The 14,675-nt window shown below is 44.3% G+C and overlaps 1 protein-coding gene across 1 annotated transcript in view; it reads left to right on the forward strand.

Moving 5' to 3' along the window:
• tango6 (transport and golgi organization 6 homolog (Drosophila)) overlaps positions 1 to 12,415 on the forward strand; it is a 28,201-nt gene extending 15,786 nt beyond the window's left edge. The window contains exon 18 of the mRNA XM_024379325.2: positions 11,727 to 12,415. Within this exon, the coding sequence (XP_024235093.1) occupies positions 11,727 to 11,903 (177 nt within the window). The 3' untranslated portion in view covers positions 11,904 to 12,415. The remainder of the gene's footprint in view (positions 1 to 11,726) is intronic.
• Positions 12,416 to 14,675: the final 2,260 nt, after the last annotated feature.

Here is a 14,675-nt window from a genome sequence, read left to right on the forward strand (position 1 = left end):
GTAGTGTGTTACTGATGGTAGGCTTTGTTACTTTGGTCCCAGCTCTCTGCAGGTCATTCAGTAGGTCCCCCCGTGTGGTTCTGGGATTTTTGCTCACCGTTCTTGTGATCATTTTGACTCCACGGGGTGAGATCTTGCGTGGAGCCCCAGATCGAGGGAGATTATCAGTGGTCTTGTATGTCTTCCATTTCCTAATAATTGCTCCCACAGTTGATTTCTTCAAACCAAACTGCTTACCTATTGCAGATTCAGTCTTCCCAGCCTGGTGCAGGTCTACAATTTTGTTTCTGGTGTCCTTTGACAGCTCTTTGGTCTTGGCCATAGTGGAGTTTGGAGTGTGACTGTTTGAGGTTGTGGACAGGTGTCTTTTATACTGAGAACAAGTTCAAACAGGTGCCATTAATACAGGTAACGAGTGGAGGACAGAGGAGCCTCTTAAAGAAGAAGTTACAGGTCTGTGAGAGCCAGAAATCTTGCTTGTTTGTAGGTGACCAAATACTTATTTTCCACCATAATTTGCAAATAAATTCATTAAAAATCCTACAATGTGATTTTCTGGATTTTTTTTTCATTTTGTCTGTCATAGTTGAAGTGTACCTATGATGAAAATTACAGGCCTCTCTCATCTTTTTAAGTGGGAGAACTTGCACAATTGGTGGCTGACTAAATACTTTTTTGCCCCACTGTAGATGCCATTGACATTTAGTTGGGCTTAAAGGGTACAGTAGCACAAAAAGCACTCCCTCTATACAGAGTGTAAATGACAAAGAAATATTGTTCAATATGATCAATACTAATTTTGCATAATATTGTAGTCTATAGTGTATATTTATAGCCCAGCCCATTCGTTTTTCCAAATATTTTATGAGTAGACTTTGCTATTCTGTCTTTTTCACCATAAATCACTGTTTGTAAGCCCAGTATGCTCCTTTTAGGCCCAGTATGCTCCTATTAAGCCTGGTTTATATTGAAACACATGGGGATAGTGTGTTGATATCCCTAATATTCAATTACCAAAAAACGTTATTTTTTTTCCTCAGATTTGTTGGTTAAAACACACAACTACAGGTATGCATATTATGCATCTAGCTATGGTGCCTTTACCAAGATAGAAACCTATGTACTCTCTCCAAGACTTTTGGAGTGGACAGGTAGTCCTTGATGCAGAGAGAGAAGAATAAGATCAGGGTTGAAGGATAGAAGACCTACAAGCGGTGACAAAAATGCAAACAAATGAGGGACAGGAAGATGACAATTTGAAGACTGCTCATGTACTTTTGTCTTTCATTCATCCAGGTGATTCTGTTTTTGGGTCCACCACCTGTACCTTTTTTAATACACAGTAGGGAGGAAGATTTGTGTTCTAACCAATCAGTAACACACCTGATTCAACTAATTGAAGTCAATGATTAGTTGAATCAGGTGTGTACTGGTTTGCAAGAACAAAAGTCCACATTGATCTCTGTGAACTGTCAGGATGAATAGCAATGATCAGTTTATTCTAATGACTTTAGGGGAGATACATTTTATATTAGAAGGATTTCCACGTCTCCCTCTGTTGGTTCTCAGTCCAGGAAAGTAGAGTTGTTTTTGTTCTTTCTTTGATAGTACTTGTAAATGTGATATTTCAGTTTTTTTATACAATCTGGAGTATTGTGTGTAGACTGATGAGGAAAAACAACAACAATTTTTGAGTAAGGCTGTAACCTAACAAAGTGGGAAAAAGTCAAGGGGTCTGAATACTTTCAAATGCACCACCATATGTTGGAAATGTGTAAACTTAGATTTTGGTGGACTTAATAGGTATCCTTACCCTATATGCAAAGTGTGGCTCAAGAAAAGGTTTGTGTGCTTTCATCATCCAGGCTGCTTCAAGTTCAGTAGCCGTACCTCTACGCTCCTAAATTGAGCGTGTGAGATCAGGTGTCCGCATGGCCACAATTAAATAGAGTATTCATGGGAAGAGAAGCAATAGGCAGGTATCTTTCCTAGGGAATCTACTTCCTAAATATGATTAGGCTATAGTTTACTACATTGCCAAAAAATAAATATTACTCACTCATATTTGTCTGTCTGAAAATCATCCCACTCCTAAAAGGTAGGCTATATGCATAATGTAGCTCAAGAGAAAGTTAAACTCTGATCTCTTCAAACGATGTCTAGCCTACTGGCTGATATAGCCATAGTCGCAGCAAGATGTTTGCCCTCTCTACAGATGACTATATCTAGTAAAGGCCCAGTGCACTACTTTTGTGAGAAAAAAGTCTCCATATATGTTTTTCTATGAATATATATTTGATTAATTCAGATTTTTCAACACCCCTTACTTCCCATTGCTGTAGATATAGCCCAGTAATGGGCCATGTGAGAATCTCTGGTAATGTAACCAGTGGAGGCTCCTCAGAGGAGGAATTTCATATGAATAAAAATAGTGAATCATTAAAAAATGTACCCTTTTTTGATATAACTAGAGTAAATATATTCACATGTCACCAAATAATTGATTAAAACACACTGTTTTGCAATGATGGTCTACAGTAGCCTCAACCGCACTCTGTAGGGTAGCACCATGGTGTAACCGGATGATAGTTTCCGTCCTCCTCTGTGTACATTGACTTCAATACAAAAACCTAGGAGGCTCGTGGATCTCAACCTCTTCCATAGACTTACACAGTAATTATGAGATTGTCCTCCAACCTATCAGAGCTCTTGCAGCACGAACTGGCATGTTGTCCACTCAAAGGGTCAGAGAATTAATCTAGTACTGAAAGCATAAGCTACAGATAGCTAGCACTGCAGTGCATATGGTGAGTGCATGTGGTGAGTAGTTGACTCAAAGAGAGAGAAAGACAATAGTTGAACTGTCTTGAACAAATTCATCTCTTCAAAATGAAGGAGAAGAGAAAGAGAGAGAGAGAGGGATAGCCAGCTAGCTAACATAGCATCCCTCTCTGTTTGAGTGCGGTGTTTACTTTCACTTACTTAGCTAGTGAATGCAGCTAGCTAGTTTAGCCTATTCAAACACCTGGCTTAAACAGAGAGGGATGAGAGCTAGCTGGCTATGGCTATCCAACCCTGGAACTCGTCAAGGTTAGCTTTTGGTTTTATAAATGTATTGCCACAGGGGCCTGCTGGTGTAACTGCCAAACTGTTTGCTGCTGACTGTACTGCATGATTGTAGCTGGTTTACTAACACTGTTAGTTCAATTAGCTATGTTGACAATGACATTAATATGGTGACAATGTAAGCTCTGTATAGCGGTTAGCAGAAGTTTTTTTCGCCTGGTCAGACAGCTGATGTGTGAAGTCCACCGAAGTCCACAAGCGAAGTGAAAGGGTGAGAGGAGAAGAACGTGTAGATTTGAGAAGGAATTATACAATGATCAAATGGATCATGCTGTTTGTGTTTGGCTGCTCTGAAAGTGAACTGTGTTTACATGTATTCATTCTGCTGATTCTGTTGATAAACTTTTCTTTAACGTAAGCAAAGGGAACAGGGATTGCCACATACCTGAATTTGTCCAATAGTAACTTTCGTTTCAAACTGTTGGACTAATGATTACACACTAGATCAGCTAGATGCAGGCAAGAGTGTGCAGGCGGTATTTGTCAATGTCTGTCACCTTGATTACTCAAATTTCTTTCAACCTGTGCACCTATGTTGTAAACCTTCATTCATAGGCTAGGTTGTAGTAACCTCATGATGGGTGTAGGGATTTTTTTTAAATCATGTAGTAGCCTAAACCTATCGACGCAACATTGAATTGGGTGAATGTAATATGAATGACAAATCAAATGTCATTGGTCACATGCACCGAATACAACAGGTGTAGACCAATCATGGTCCAAATGTGTGTTTGGACCATGATAGTTTGTTGATGTGGACATCAAGGAACTTGAAACTCTCGGCCCGCTCCACAACAGCCCTGTCGATGTTAATGGGGGCCTGTTCGGCACTCCTTTTCCTATAGTTCACGATCAGCTCCTTTGTCATCCAATACGCTGTAATAGAAATAAGGCCATGCTCATTAAAAAAAGAATTGTCCTCCCTCATCTTAAACTGCTCCGACCGCCACTGAATGTAACCTATTTCTTTGGTTATTTTTTAGCATTTTGAAATTGCCTAGAGGGTACAAAATTATTGGGACCATGGCTGGCAAGCGAGCTGTGTCACATACACCTAAATAACATTGCAGGACTAGTTCTTGCAGGAGCGGGTGGGAGTTGGACAGAAAGCCAGCGAGAGCAGGCAGGAGCGGTATGAAAAGCTGTGGGTGGGATCTGGATGAAGAACTCAGTCCCGCGCAGACCTCTGTGTGTCTTGGTGAACATCACTGTGTTTAGGCTACATGTGCAATCCTGGAGCCAACTGGAATGGAGAAACAAATATCCCAGTCAGTGGTGATTTTAGCATGTAAATCTTGGTGGGGCAAATTCCCCACAAAAATTGTTGATGCATGCCAGCAAAGCAACTACACAACACAACACTAAACAATACATTAATTGCACTATAACGGTGATAAACGGTGCCCACAACTGTTAGGACCTACATAAAGCTGTTCCAACAGCAGAGCTTTATTTTCAGCACCATGGAGTGAATCCTTACCACCCCTACCCCTGGCTTTCAGCAGAGCCTTATCTGGCAGCGAAACAGTTCATTCTGCCTCATTTACTGCCTTTTAAAATAATATATTTTAAAAGGCAGATTTATGGCTGATTTACTTAAATAAATGTGGTTTCTACTGACAATTGAGATGTACAAACTATGGCATAAGGGGGCGATGAGCGAATAAGAGGCCATCCGTAATTTAGATTAAAACATTAATTAGCAAGCTTATTTGCTAACTATTTGTTCAGCACTTTTGAAACATACAGTGATAGAATTCAGAACATGGACCGTTCTTAGTGTTCTCCCTGCACACAAGTCAGAAATAAAGGGGGCATATAATCAGACAGTGGAAGCTCTTACAATATTCAATGATTACATTTCTATAAAACAGGCTACATGTGCACCACCAAGTCAGAACAGTAGGCTAAGTTATGAGGGGGAAAGGGACCAAATTATTAGTGTGAGGCACATGGGCTACTAACATATTACTACATAACTAACATTTAGTCTTACTTTCTTAGCTACAGTATACATATCATATACATATCTCCCTGGCATATTACATCATTTATGCAGCAGCATACAATACATTGTTGGTGCTGTGCTCACTTGAACAGGAAGGTGGTGTGGCGGTCCCTGTGGGCAAATTTGATTCATGATGATGACTGCTTGCTATCGAAGATTTTGAAAATATGATGTTAACATGATCAGTCCAATCAGTAGGCTAATGCAATTGAAGGCTTGTATCAAATTGTTGCTTACTGAAACTCCCAAAGCATTTCAATCCTTGTATAACATTTGAAGCAATAACATACCCGCTTCAAATCAAATCAAATTTTATTGGTCACATACTCGTGATTAGCAGATGTTATTGCGGGTGTAGCAATGCTTGTGCTTCTAGCTCCGACAGTGCAGTAATATCTAACAAATTACACAACATATACCCAATACACACAAATCTAAGTAGGAATTAATTAAGACTATATACATATGGACAATAGACGGCTGCGGTGGCGATCTGCATTCCTCTTTTGGCGTGTCACGGACGGTCTCCTCCGCGCGCCTGAACCAGTCGTCCACCGCAGGAAACTTGGTCTGACCCTGATGCCAAGGCGCCAGAACCAGCTGGTACCCTGGTACGCACAAGAAGGGAGAGAGGTTAGTGGAGTAATGGCGGAGCAAGTTCTGTGCCATCTCGGCCCAGGGCATAAACGCCGCCCACTCCCCCGGCCGGTCCTGGCAATAGGACCGCAGAAACCTGCCCACATCCTGGTTAACTCTCGCCACCTGCCCATTACTCTAGGGATGAAGCCCTGAAGTAAGGCTGATCGAGACCCCCAGACGTTCCATGAATGCCTTCCAGCCCCTAGACGTGAACTGGGGACCCCGATCAGACACTATATCCTCAGGCACCCCATAGTGCAGGAAGACGTGTGTAAACAAGGCCTCCGCAGTCTGTAGGGCCATAGGGATACCGGGCAGAAGGAGGAGTTGACAGAACTTAGAGAAACGATCCACAATGACCAGGTTTGCGGTGTTACCCTGTGAGAGTGGAAGATCAGTCAGAAAATCCACCAACGGGTGCGATCAAGGCTGCTGCGGAACGGGTAAGGAGTGTAGCTTACCTCTGGGCAGGTGCCTAGGAGCCTTACACTGTGCCCACACCAAGCAGGAGGAAACATAAATCCTCATGTCCTTAGCCAAGGTAGGCCACCAGCACCTCCCGCTCAAACAGCGCACTGTCCGACCAATCCCAGGATGACCAGAGGAGGGTGACGTGTGGGCCCAATAGATGAACCGGCCACGAACAGACACCCAGCAGGACACTGGACGGGAGCGGGCTCTGTACGTAACGCCTGCTCAATGTCCTTGTCCAGCTCCCACACTACTGGCGCCACCAGGAGGAGGCGGGGAGTATGGGGGTGGGATCCATGGGCCACTCCTCTGTGTCATACAGCCGGGACAATGCGTCTGCCTTCACATTCTGGGAGCCTGGTCTGTAAGAAAGGGTAAACACAAAACGGGTGCAAAACATGGCCCACCTTGCCTGGCGAAGGTTTAGTCTCCTCGCTGCCCGGATGTACTCCATATTGCGGTGGTCAGTCCAGATGAGAAAAAGGTGTCTAGCCCCCTCAAGCCAATGTCTCCATGCGTTCAAGGCCTTGACGACAGCCAACCGCTCCCGGTCCCCCACGTCATAGTTTCGCTCCGCCGGGCTGAGCTTCTTCGAGAAGGCACAGGGGCGGAGCTTCGGTGGCGTACCCGAGCACTGAGAGAGCACAGCTCCTATCCCAGGCTCGGATGCGTCCACCTCCACTATGAACGTCAAAGAGGGATCCGGTTGGGCCAGCACGGGAGCCGAGGTAAAAGGAGCCCTCAGGTGACCACTGCAAGCGTACCGGGCCCCCCTTCAGCAGTGAGGTAATGGGAGCCGCTACCTGACCAAAACCCCGGATAAACCTCCAGTAGTAGTTGGCAAACCCTAAGAACCGCTGCACCTCCTTTACCGTGGTGGGAGTCGGCCAATTACGCACGGCTGCAATGCGGTCACTCTCCATCTCCACCCCTGAGGTGGAAATGCGGTACCCTAGGAAGGAGACACATGCTTGGCGCGTGTAGCGGAGTATATCAAAATGTCATCAATAGACACCACTACACCCTGCCCGTGCAGGTCCCTGAAAATCTCATCTACAAAGGCTTGGAAGACAGATGGCGCATTCATCAACCCGTACAGCATGACGAGGTACTCCGAGGTGGTACTGAAAGCAGTCTTCCACTCGTCTCCCTCTCGGATATGCACCAGGTTGTAAGCTCTCCTGAGATCTAGTTTGGTGAAGAAGTGCGCCCTGTGCATAGACTCTTTCGCTGTGGCTATGAGCGGTAGCGGGTAACTATACCTCACAGTGATCTGATTCAGAACCCGATAGTCAATACACGGGTGCAGTGAAGGCGGGTGAAGTGGAGGACTGAATGTACACCTGATGTAGGGATTCGGAGACATATGTTTCCATAGCCTCCGTCTCTGCCTGTGAGAGGGGATACACGTGACTCCTGGGAAGTGCAGCGCCTACCAGGAGATCAATCGCCCCGTCGATAAGGTGGTAATTGAGTCTCCTTCTTTTTGGAGAGGGCGAGAGACAAATCGGCATATTCAGGGTGAATGCTCACGGTGCAGTGACCTCCCTAATCAACCCTGACCCTAATGGTCGACTATCTAAGGCATGAACGGGGAAGGGCACATCCACGGGAACAATGGGGATCCCTAAACTATGGGCTAACGCTCTATCAATAAAATTCCCAGCCGTGACTGAATAGACGAATGTGGGGGAAACTCCGGGAAAGTGACAAACACAAACATATGTGCAACAGAGGGCCCTGGGTGAAAATGGTGCCGGCCACCTGGGGTGACGCTCGAGCGCCCTGCCTGCTGCCTCGATCCCCAGAGGAACCAACCCAGCACCGACCGGCAGTGTGACCTCTGCGGCCACAGATGGTGCACGAGCTGGAACCCCCTCCGGTCTCCCTGCGCACTGCCCCTCCTAACTCCATGAGTATCTGAGAGGGTTTCCTAGAGGATGGAACCGCCAGACCCCGATCTGAACGTCCGCGTGTAGCCTGCAGGTTGTCCAGCCGGATGGACAGGTCTACCAGCTGGTCGAATGTGAGGGTGGTGTCTCTGCAGGCCAACTCCCGATGGACATCCTCGCGCAGACTGCAGCGGTAATGGTCGATCACGGCCCTGTTGTTCCATCCCGCGCCGGGAGCCAGGGTCCTAAACTCCTGGGCGCTCCTCGTCTCCTGCCTCAGATGGAAGAGGCGTTCACCTGCCGCTCTACCCTCGGGCGGGTGGTCGAAGACTACTGATAATAAATCAATGTGATTTTGTTTCACTGAATCTCCGTCTGTATAGGCTATTTGGTTAATCGGTTTCTGGCTCCAGCATCCCAGAGTCGCCTCTTCACTGTTCATGTTGAGACTGGTGTTTTGCAGGTACTATTTAATGAAGCTGCCAGTTGAGGATTTGTGAGGCATCTGTTTCTCAAACTAGACACTCCCATGTCCTTGTCCTCTTGCTCAGTTGTGTACCGGGGCCTCCCGCTCCTCTTTCTATTCTGGTTAGAGACAGTTTGCGCTGTTCTGTGAAGGGAGTAGTACACAGCGTTGTACAAGATCTTCAGTTACTTGGCAATTTCTCGCATGGAATAGCCTTCATTTCTCTGAACAAAAATAGACTGATGAGTTTCGGAATTAAGTTTTTAGTTTCTGGCCATTTTGAGCTGGTAATCGAACCCACAAATGCTGATGCTCCAGATACTCAACTAGTCTAAAGAAGGCCAGTTTTATTGCTTCTTTAATCAGGACAACAGGTTTCAGCTGTGCTAACATAATTGCAAAAAGGTTTTCTAATGATCAATTAGACTTTTAAAATGATCATCTTGGATTAGCTAACATTACGTACCATTGGAACACAGGAGTGATAGTTATCGATAATGGGCCTCTGTACGCCTATGTAGATATTCCATTTTAAAAAAAATAGCCGTTTCCAGCTACAATAGTCATTTACAACATTAATAATGTCTGTGATAAAAGTAGGCCTGTTTTTAAGGGGGAGAAAGAAACATTGCCCTTTTTTTTACAGGCAAAATACCGTAACTCCTATGTGAAAGCAGTTAAAGAAAACAGTGGATCTGTCTTTTCCTCTTCCCTTATTTGGAACACCAGTCTGAAAGCCACCTTTTTATAGTTTATCCCTGAATACCTTTCTGTAGACATCATGATTCTCTCACTCACACAACCTTCAATACACACACCACAGTTTACAGCAAGTACCAGTGTTCCACAGTACAGCTCCCTGAATTAAACTGTTATTATGTCATGCACGGTTATAAATATGGAGTTACTGCTCAGGCAGGATATTTTTAGTTAGTATTTTGGTGTGTGCTGCACTCTGTGACCCTAGAGCATGTGAATCGGGTGTGGTAGGTTTGCTTCGACACAAACTGATTTCATTGCACTGTGGCTATCCTGGTTCCACACTCAGGAGGTGTGTGTTTGATGTGGTAGGTATGTTACCTTGGTGCCAGTCTGTGCCACTGTGACTCACAATGGTTTCCATTGGTAGATGCCCCTCCACCCCCCTAACCTGATTGTTTAAACTGCGTTAACAGTCTGCTTATGGAGAACAGAGCCCGACTGATATGGGGGTTTTGGACTGATTCTGATTTTAATAAGTAAAATTTGTCCACACAGGCTTCTCAAAATTGCCATTCTAAAGAGCAATTGTCAAAGAAATATGCTTCAAATGTTGATTTCTTCATTGTGACAATATTGACACATTATGAGAATGGCCACAAGTGTTCAGATAAGCATGAGATTCCCTTTTATCCATCCTATCGATTGAATTTTGGTTATCGGTGGAAATATCGTCCGAGATCGTTAACAAGCCAATATTGTTTGATAATATCAGCGAACCGATATATTGGTCAGGCTCTAATGGCGAGGCCACACTAATACAGAACTGATAGATGATAATAGCCAGGGATTTTCCACAATGTGTGATGGGACTGGCCACTGTTGATGAGTTGTCTGGGAAAGTCTTAAAATTGTGCGTTAATGCTGTGACACTTTCTGAATTTTGAGAGTTCCGTATCTTAAATTGATTGACTGTACACAAAAACGTTGGGCAAAAGACTCTAGGGGTTACAGGCAATACTGGTTCTTTTGATCGCTCAATAGTTGGTTCTCTGCTAACCGTGTGTGAAAATGTTTGTGTGTGTACACTTCGTTTCATTGTATCAGTAGACCCAAAAGGCCAAAAGTTCAGAGATGTCATGTAGACAACATCCCTGTGTAGCCAGGGCCTCAGAATGTGTACACCAAATATGGGCATTCCTGAAAACAATGTAGGCTAGTAGAGAAACCCTTTCTGTGGAGGAAGAAAACAATGTCCATATTATCACCTCTGGTGCTCTACACTGGCCGGCATACTGAAAACACAAGTAGAAGTGTGAAAACATTAGGTGTGTTCAACAGTAGAATCGGTTCAGAGCCTGTTCTTTGAAACAATTGGTCCTCTAATCTTGTGTCACCATGCTCCACAGTGTGATTACAGACTGTTGGCAGATTCTCACCAAGAACAGGAAGGAGACTTACTAAAAGCATCCTGTTTTGGACTTGCATTGTAACAACCATGTTATCTGGGGAAAGTCCATGCTCATCTTGTATGACATACTCTCTGTCCAACCAGAGAGTCAAACGCTGAATACAAAGAACAGCTAACTCTCAAACTTCAGGACTGGACACTGATGTGTTGCTAAGGGTCAGTACAGTCTGGACAAAGAACCTGTTAACTTTACCCCCTTGTTTTACAGGGTTATTCACTCTCCATTCTATCTAGGCTGCTTGTCCGACCTTTGCATTACTGACCATTTGATTCCTTGGTATAGGCCAATATCTAGTCCCGTGTAGCATAGTTCCAAACCACGTTGTCCACTCCTTTTGGAAGTCTGAAGAATTGTGTATTAGCTGAAACAGCTAGAATAGTCCAGTCGCTACATTTTGACTGAATGTTAAATGTCAAGGACCCTCCCCCCCCACTGATTTTACACCGGGTTTCCAACCCATTGGAGCTACTTTCTGCCATTGACTTGACCAGGCTTACCGATTTAGAGATGCCTGGTTCTCGACTAGGCTAGCCAATATCTAGTTAGCTGTCTTTTGGTCGTATGACTTTTCAAATCTGTAACTGGTCTTCACAACACACTTTTCCCTTGGTTAAGTTTCTCAGGCCTTTCTCAGTCCTGTTATTTGGTTAATTGCTATAGCTGTGTGTGCAGCTGTTGTGGTGGCAATACCACTGAGTCCATGTGAAAATATCAGTTAGGTAGACCAGACATGACCTTAAACCTGATGACTCAAACCTGGTGATTGAGAAGAAACAGCTGATGGCTGAAGACCTGTGTCTACCTTGTGCTCCCAGGAACACTGATCACCTACCTACACCACTCTCATTATGGCTCTGTGAGATCACTCTCTTATTCAGTTCTGTATACATCCCTGTAATCTCTCTCCCTCCATCTTTTTCTCTCACCTTTTCTTGTCTCTCTTAATCTCCCAGGTCCTAAGTGATGTTCTGCTGGACCTGTACCGGGCATTGAAGTGGGTGGTGCGCTCAGACACTGATGATGTCACAGTGCTCCATGCTCAGCTGGCTCTGGAGGACCTTGACGATATCATGAGGAGGTTCATCTTCCCTGCACAGAAGCTGGAGAAGAAGATAGTGGTTTTGCCATGAGATTTTAGGAACATGAGCCCACAGAACAGCACACACACCAACTAACCAGTGTTACGAGATATTTTTAGGAGTATCCAGGAGTAGGAACTAGGGGATCGTTTCAGACTGGGCACAACATTCCACCTTTTTGTCCAAGTTCCCGCTGAAGGTGAAAGGGCAGGCATTGAATGATAGCTGAACTGTGTGTACAACATGACTTTCTCAACAAACACGAGAGTTATCTCTCTTGGTCATTTTCTCAGTGTTTGCAGTACATGGAGTTCCCCCAAGCCAGTCTGTGTCATGCTATCATTGTGACCATAGGGAATGAAGGGTATTTTATCACAATGACAGATCTAGGCCTTCTGCAGAGGCACCAAACTTTCCCTCTCTGGAAACCACACCTGTATGTGCCTGTGAATCTTATAAACAGAGGTTAGAGGTCAACATTAGAGGTGATGATGATCAGCTGATAATGTGTGTGTGCCTCTGAATAAAATCCCATTACAATGAAATAAAATAAACGGATATGAGTTTCCTTTTGTATGAACAAGTGCATGTTCTTTTGTTTGAGCGTTGTTCTTTACGGTGACCTCAGGCTGTTATAGTTTGTGTTCTAGGCAGATGGCCCAGTGGAGCTGAAAGTAGCTCAGGAGCAGGGACTCCGAGCCGCTAGGGACTAACCATGAATTCACCAGCACAGCACTTTTAGCTTCCAGCAATGAGCTTACCCTGCTTGCACTGTAGTCCCGTATTCATAACCATAAACAAGGTCAATTCTTGTAAGCAGTTGGCTAGTTATGTGATCCTTGCCATTATAAGTGTATAGAATTGAGGACTGTATTGAAAATACTTTCGATCTAAACATGCCATGACGATATGTTTTTATATCTTTATTTAGATCAAAGTTCATGTATACAGTTATGGTTATGTCGTGAGGCACTTAATCAAATAGCTTATCATTCTCTATGGAGAGAGGGATGTTACATTAAATAGCTTATCATTCTCTATGGAGAGAGGGATGTTACATTAAATAGCTTATCATTCTCTATGGAGAGAGGGATGTTACATTAAATAGCTTATCATTCTCTATGGAGAGAGGGATGTTACATTAAATAGCTTATCATTCTCTATGGAGAGAGGGATGTTACATTAAATAGCTTATCATTCTCTATGGAGAGAGGGATGTTACATTAAATAGCTTATTCTCTATGGAGAGAGGGATGTTACATTAAATAGCTTATCATTCTCTATGGAGAGAGGGATGTTACATTAAATAGCTTATCATTCTCTATGGAGAGAGGGATGTTACATTAAATAGCTTATTCTCTATGGAGAGAGGGATGTTACATTAAATAGCTTATCATTCTCTATGGAGAGAGGGATGTTACATTAAATAGCTTATCATTCTCTATGGAGAGAGGGATGTTACATTAAATAGCTTATCATTCTCTATGGAGAGAGGGATGCTACATTAAATAGCTTATCATTCTCTATGGAGAGAGGGATGTTACATTAAATAGCTTATCATTCTCTATGGAGAGAGGGATGTTACATTAAATAGCTTATCATTCTCTATGGAGAGAGGGATGTTACATTAAATAGCTTATCATTCTCTATGGAGAGAGGGATGTTACATTAAATAGCTTATCATTCTCTATGGAGAGAGGGATGTTACATTAAATAGCTTATCATTCTCTATGGAGAGAGGGATGTTACATTAAATAGCTTATCATTCTCTATGGAGAGAGGGATGTTACATTAAATAGCGTATCATTCTCTATGGAGAGAGGGATGTTACATTAATACTGTAATGAATTTGCATTTATTTTCAGCAAATTTGTGTAAATATTTGTATGAACATAAGATTCAACAACTGAGACAAACTGAACAAGTTCCACAGACATGTGACTAACAAATGGAATAATCTGTCCCTGAACAAGGGTGGGTCAAAATCAAAATTAACAGTCAGTGTATGGTGTGGCCACCAGCTGCATTAAGTACTGCAGTGCATCTCCTCCTCTTGGACTGCACCAGATTTGCCAATTCTTGCTGTGGGATGTTATCCCACTCTTCCACCAAGGCAAGTTCCCTGACCTTTCTGGGGGGAATGGCCCTAGCCCTCACCCTCCGATCCAACAGATCCCAGAGGTGCTCAATGAAATTGAAACCTGGGCTCATCGCTGGCCATGGCAGAACAGTGACATTCCTGTCTTGCAGGAAATCGTGCACAGAACGAGCAGTATGGCTGGTGGCATTGTCATGCTGGAGGGTTATGTCAGGATGAGCCTGCAGGAAGGGTACCACATGAGGGAGGAGGATGTCTTCCCTGTAACGCACAACATTGAGATTGCCTGCAATGACAACAAGCTCAGTCCGATGATGCTGTGAGACACCGCCCCAGACCATGACGGACCCTCCACCTCGAAATCGATCCCGCTCCAGAGTAACGCTCATTCCTTCGACGACAAACGTGAATCCGACCATCACCCCCGGTGAGACGAAACCGCAACTCGTCAGTGAAGAGCACTTTTTGCCAGTCCTGTCTGGTCCAGTGACGGTGGGTTTTTGCCCATAGGCGACGTTGTTACCTTTGATGTCTGGTGAGGACCTGCCTTACAACAGGCCTACAAGCCCTCAGTCCAGCCTCTCTCAGCCTATTGCGGACAGTCAGCACTGATGGAGGGATTGTGCGTTCCTGGTGTAACTCGGGCAGTTGTTGTTGCCATCCTGTACATGTCCCGCAGGTGTGATGTTCGGATGTACCGATCCTGTGCAGGTGTTGTTACACAT

The sequence above is a fragment of the Oncorhynchus tshawytscha genome, linkage group LG19 (genome assembly GCF_018296145.1).
Source record: "Oncorhynchus tshawytscha isolate Ot180627B linkage group LG19, Otsh_v2.0, whole genome shotgun sequence".
NCBI lineage: Eukaryota > Metazoa > Chordata > Actinopteri > Salmoniformes > Salmonidae > Oncorhynchus > Oncorhynchus tshawytscha.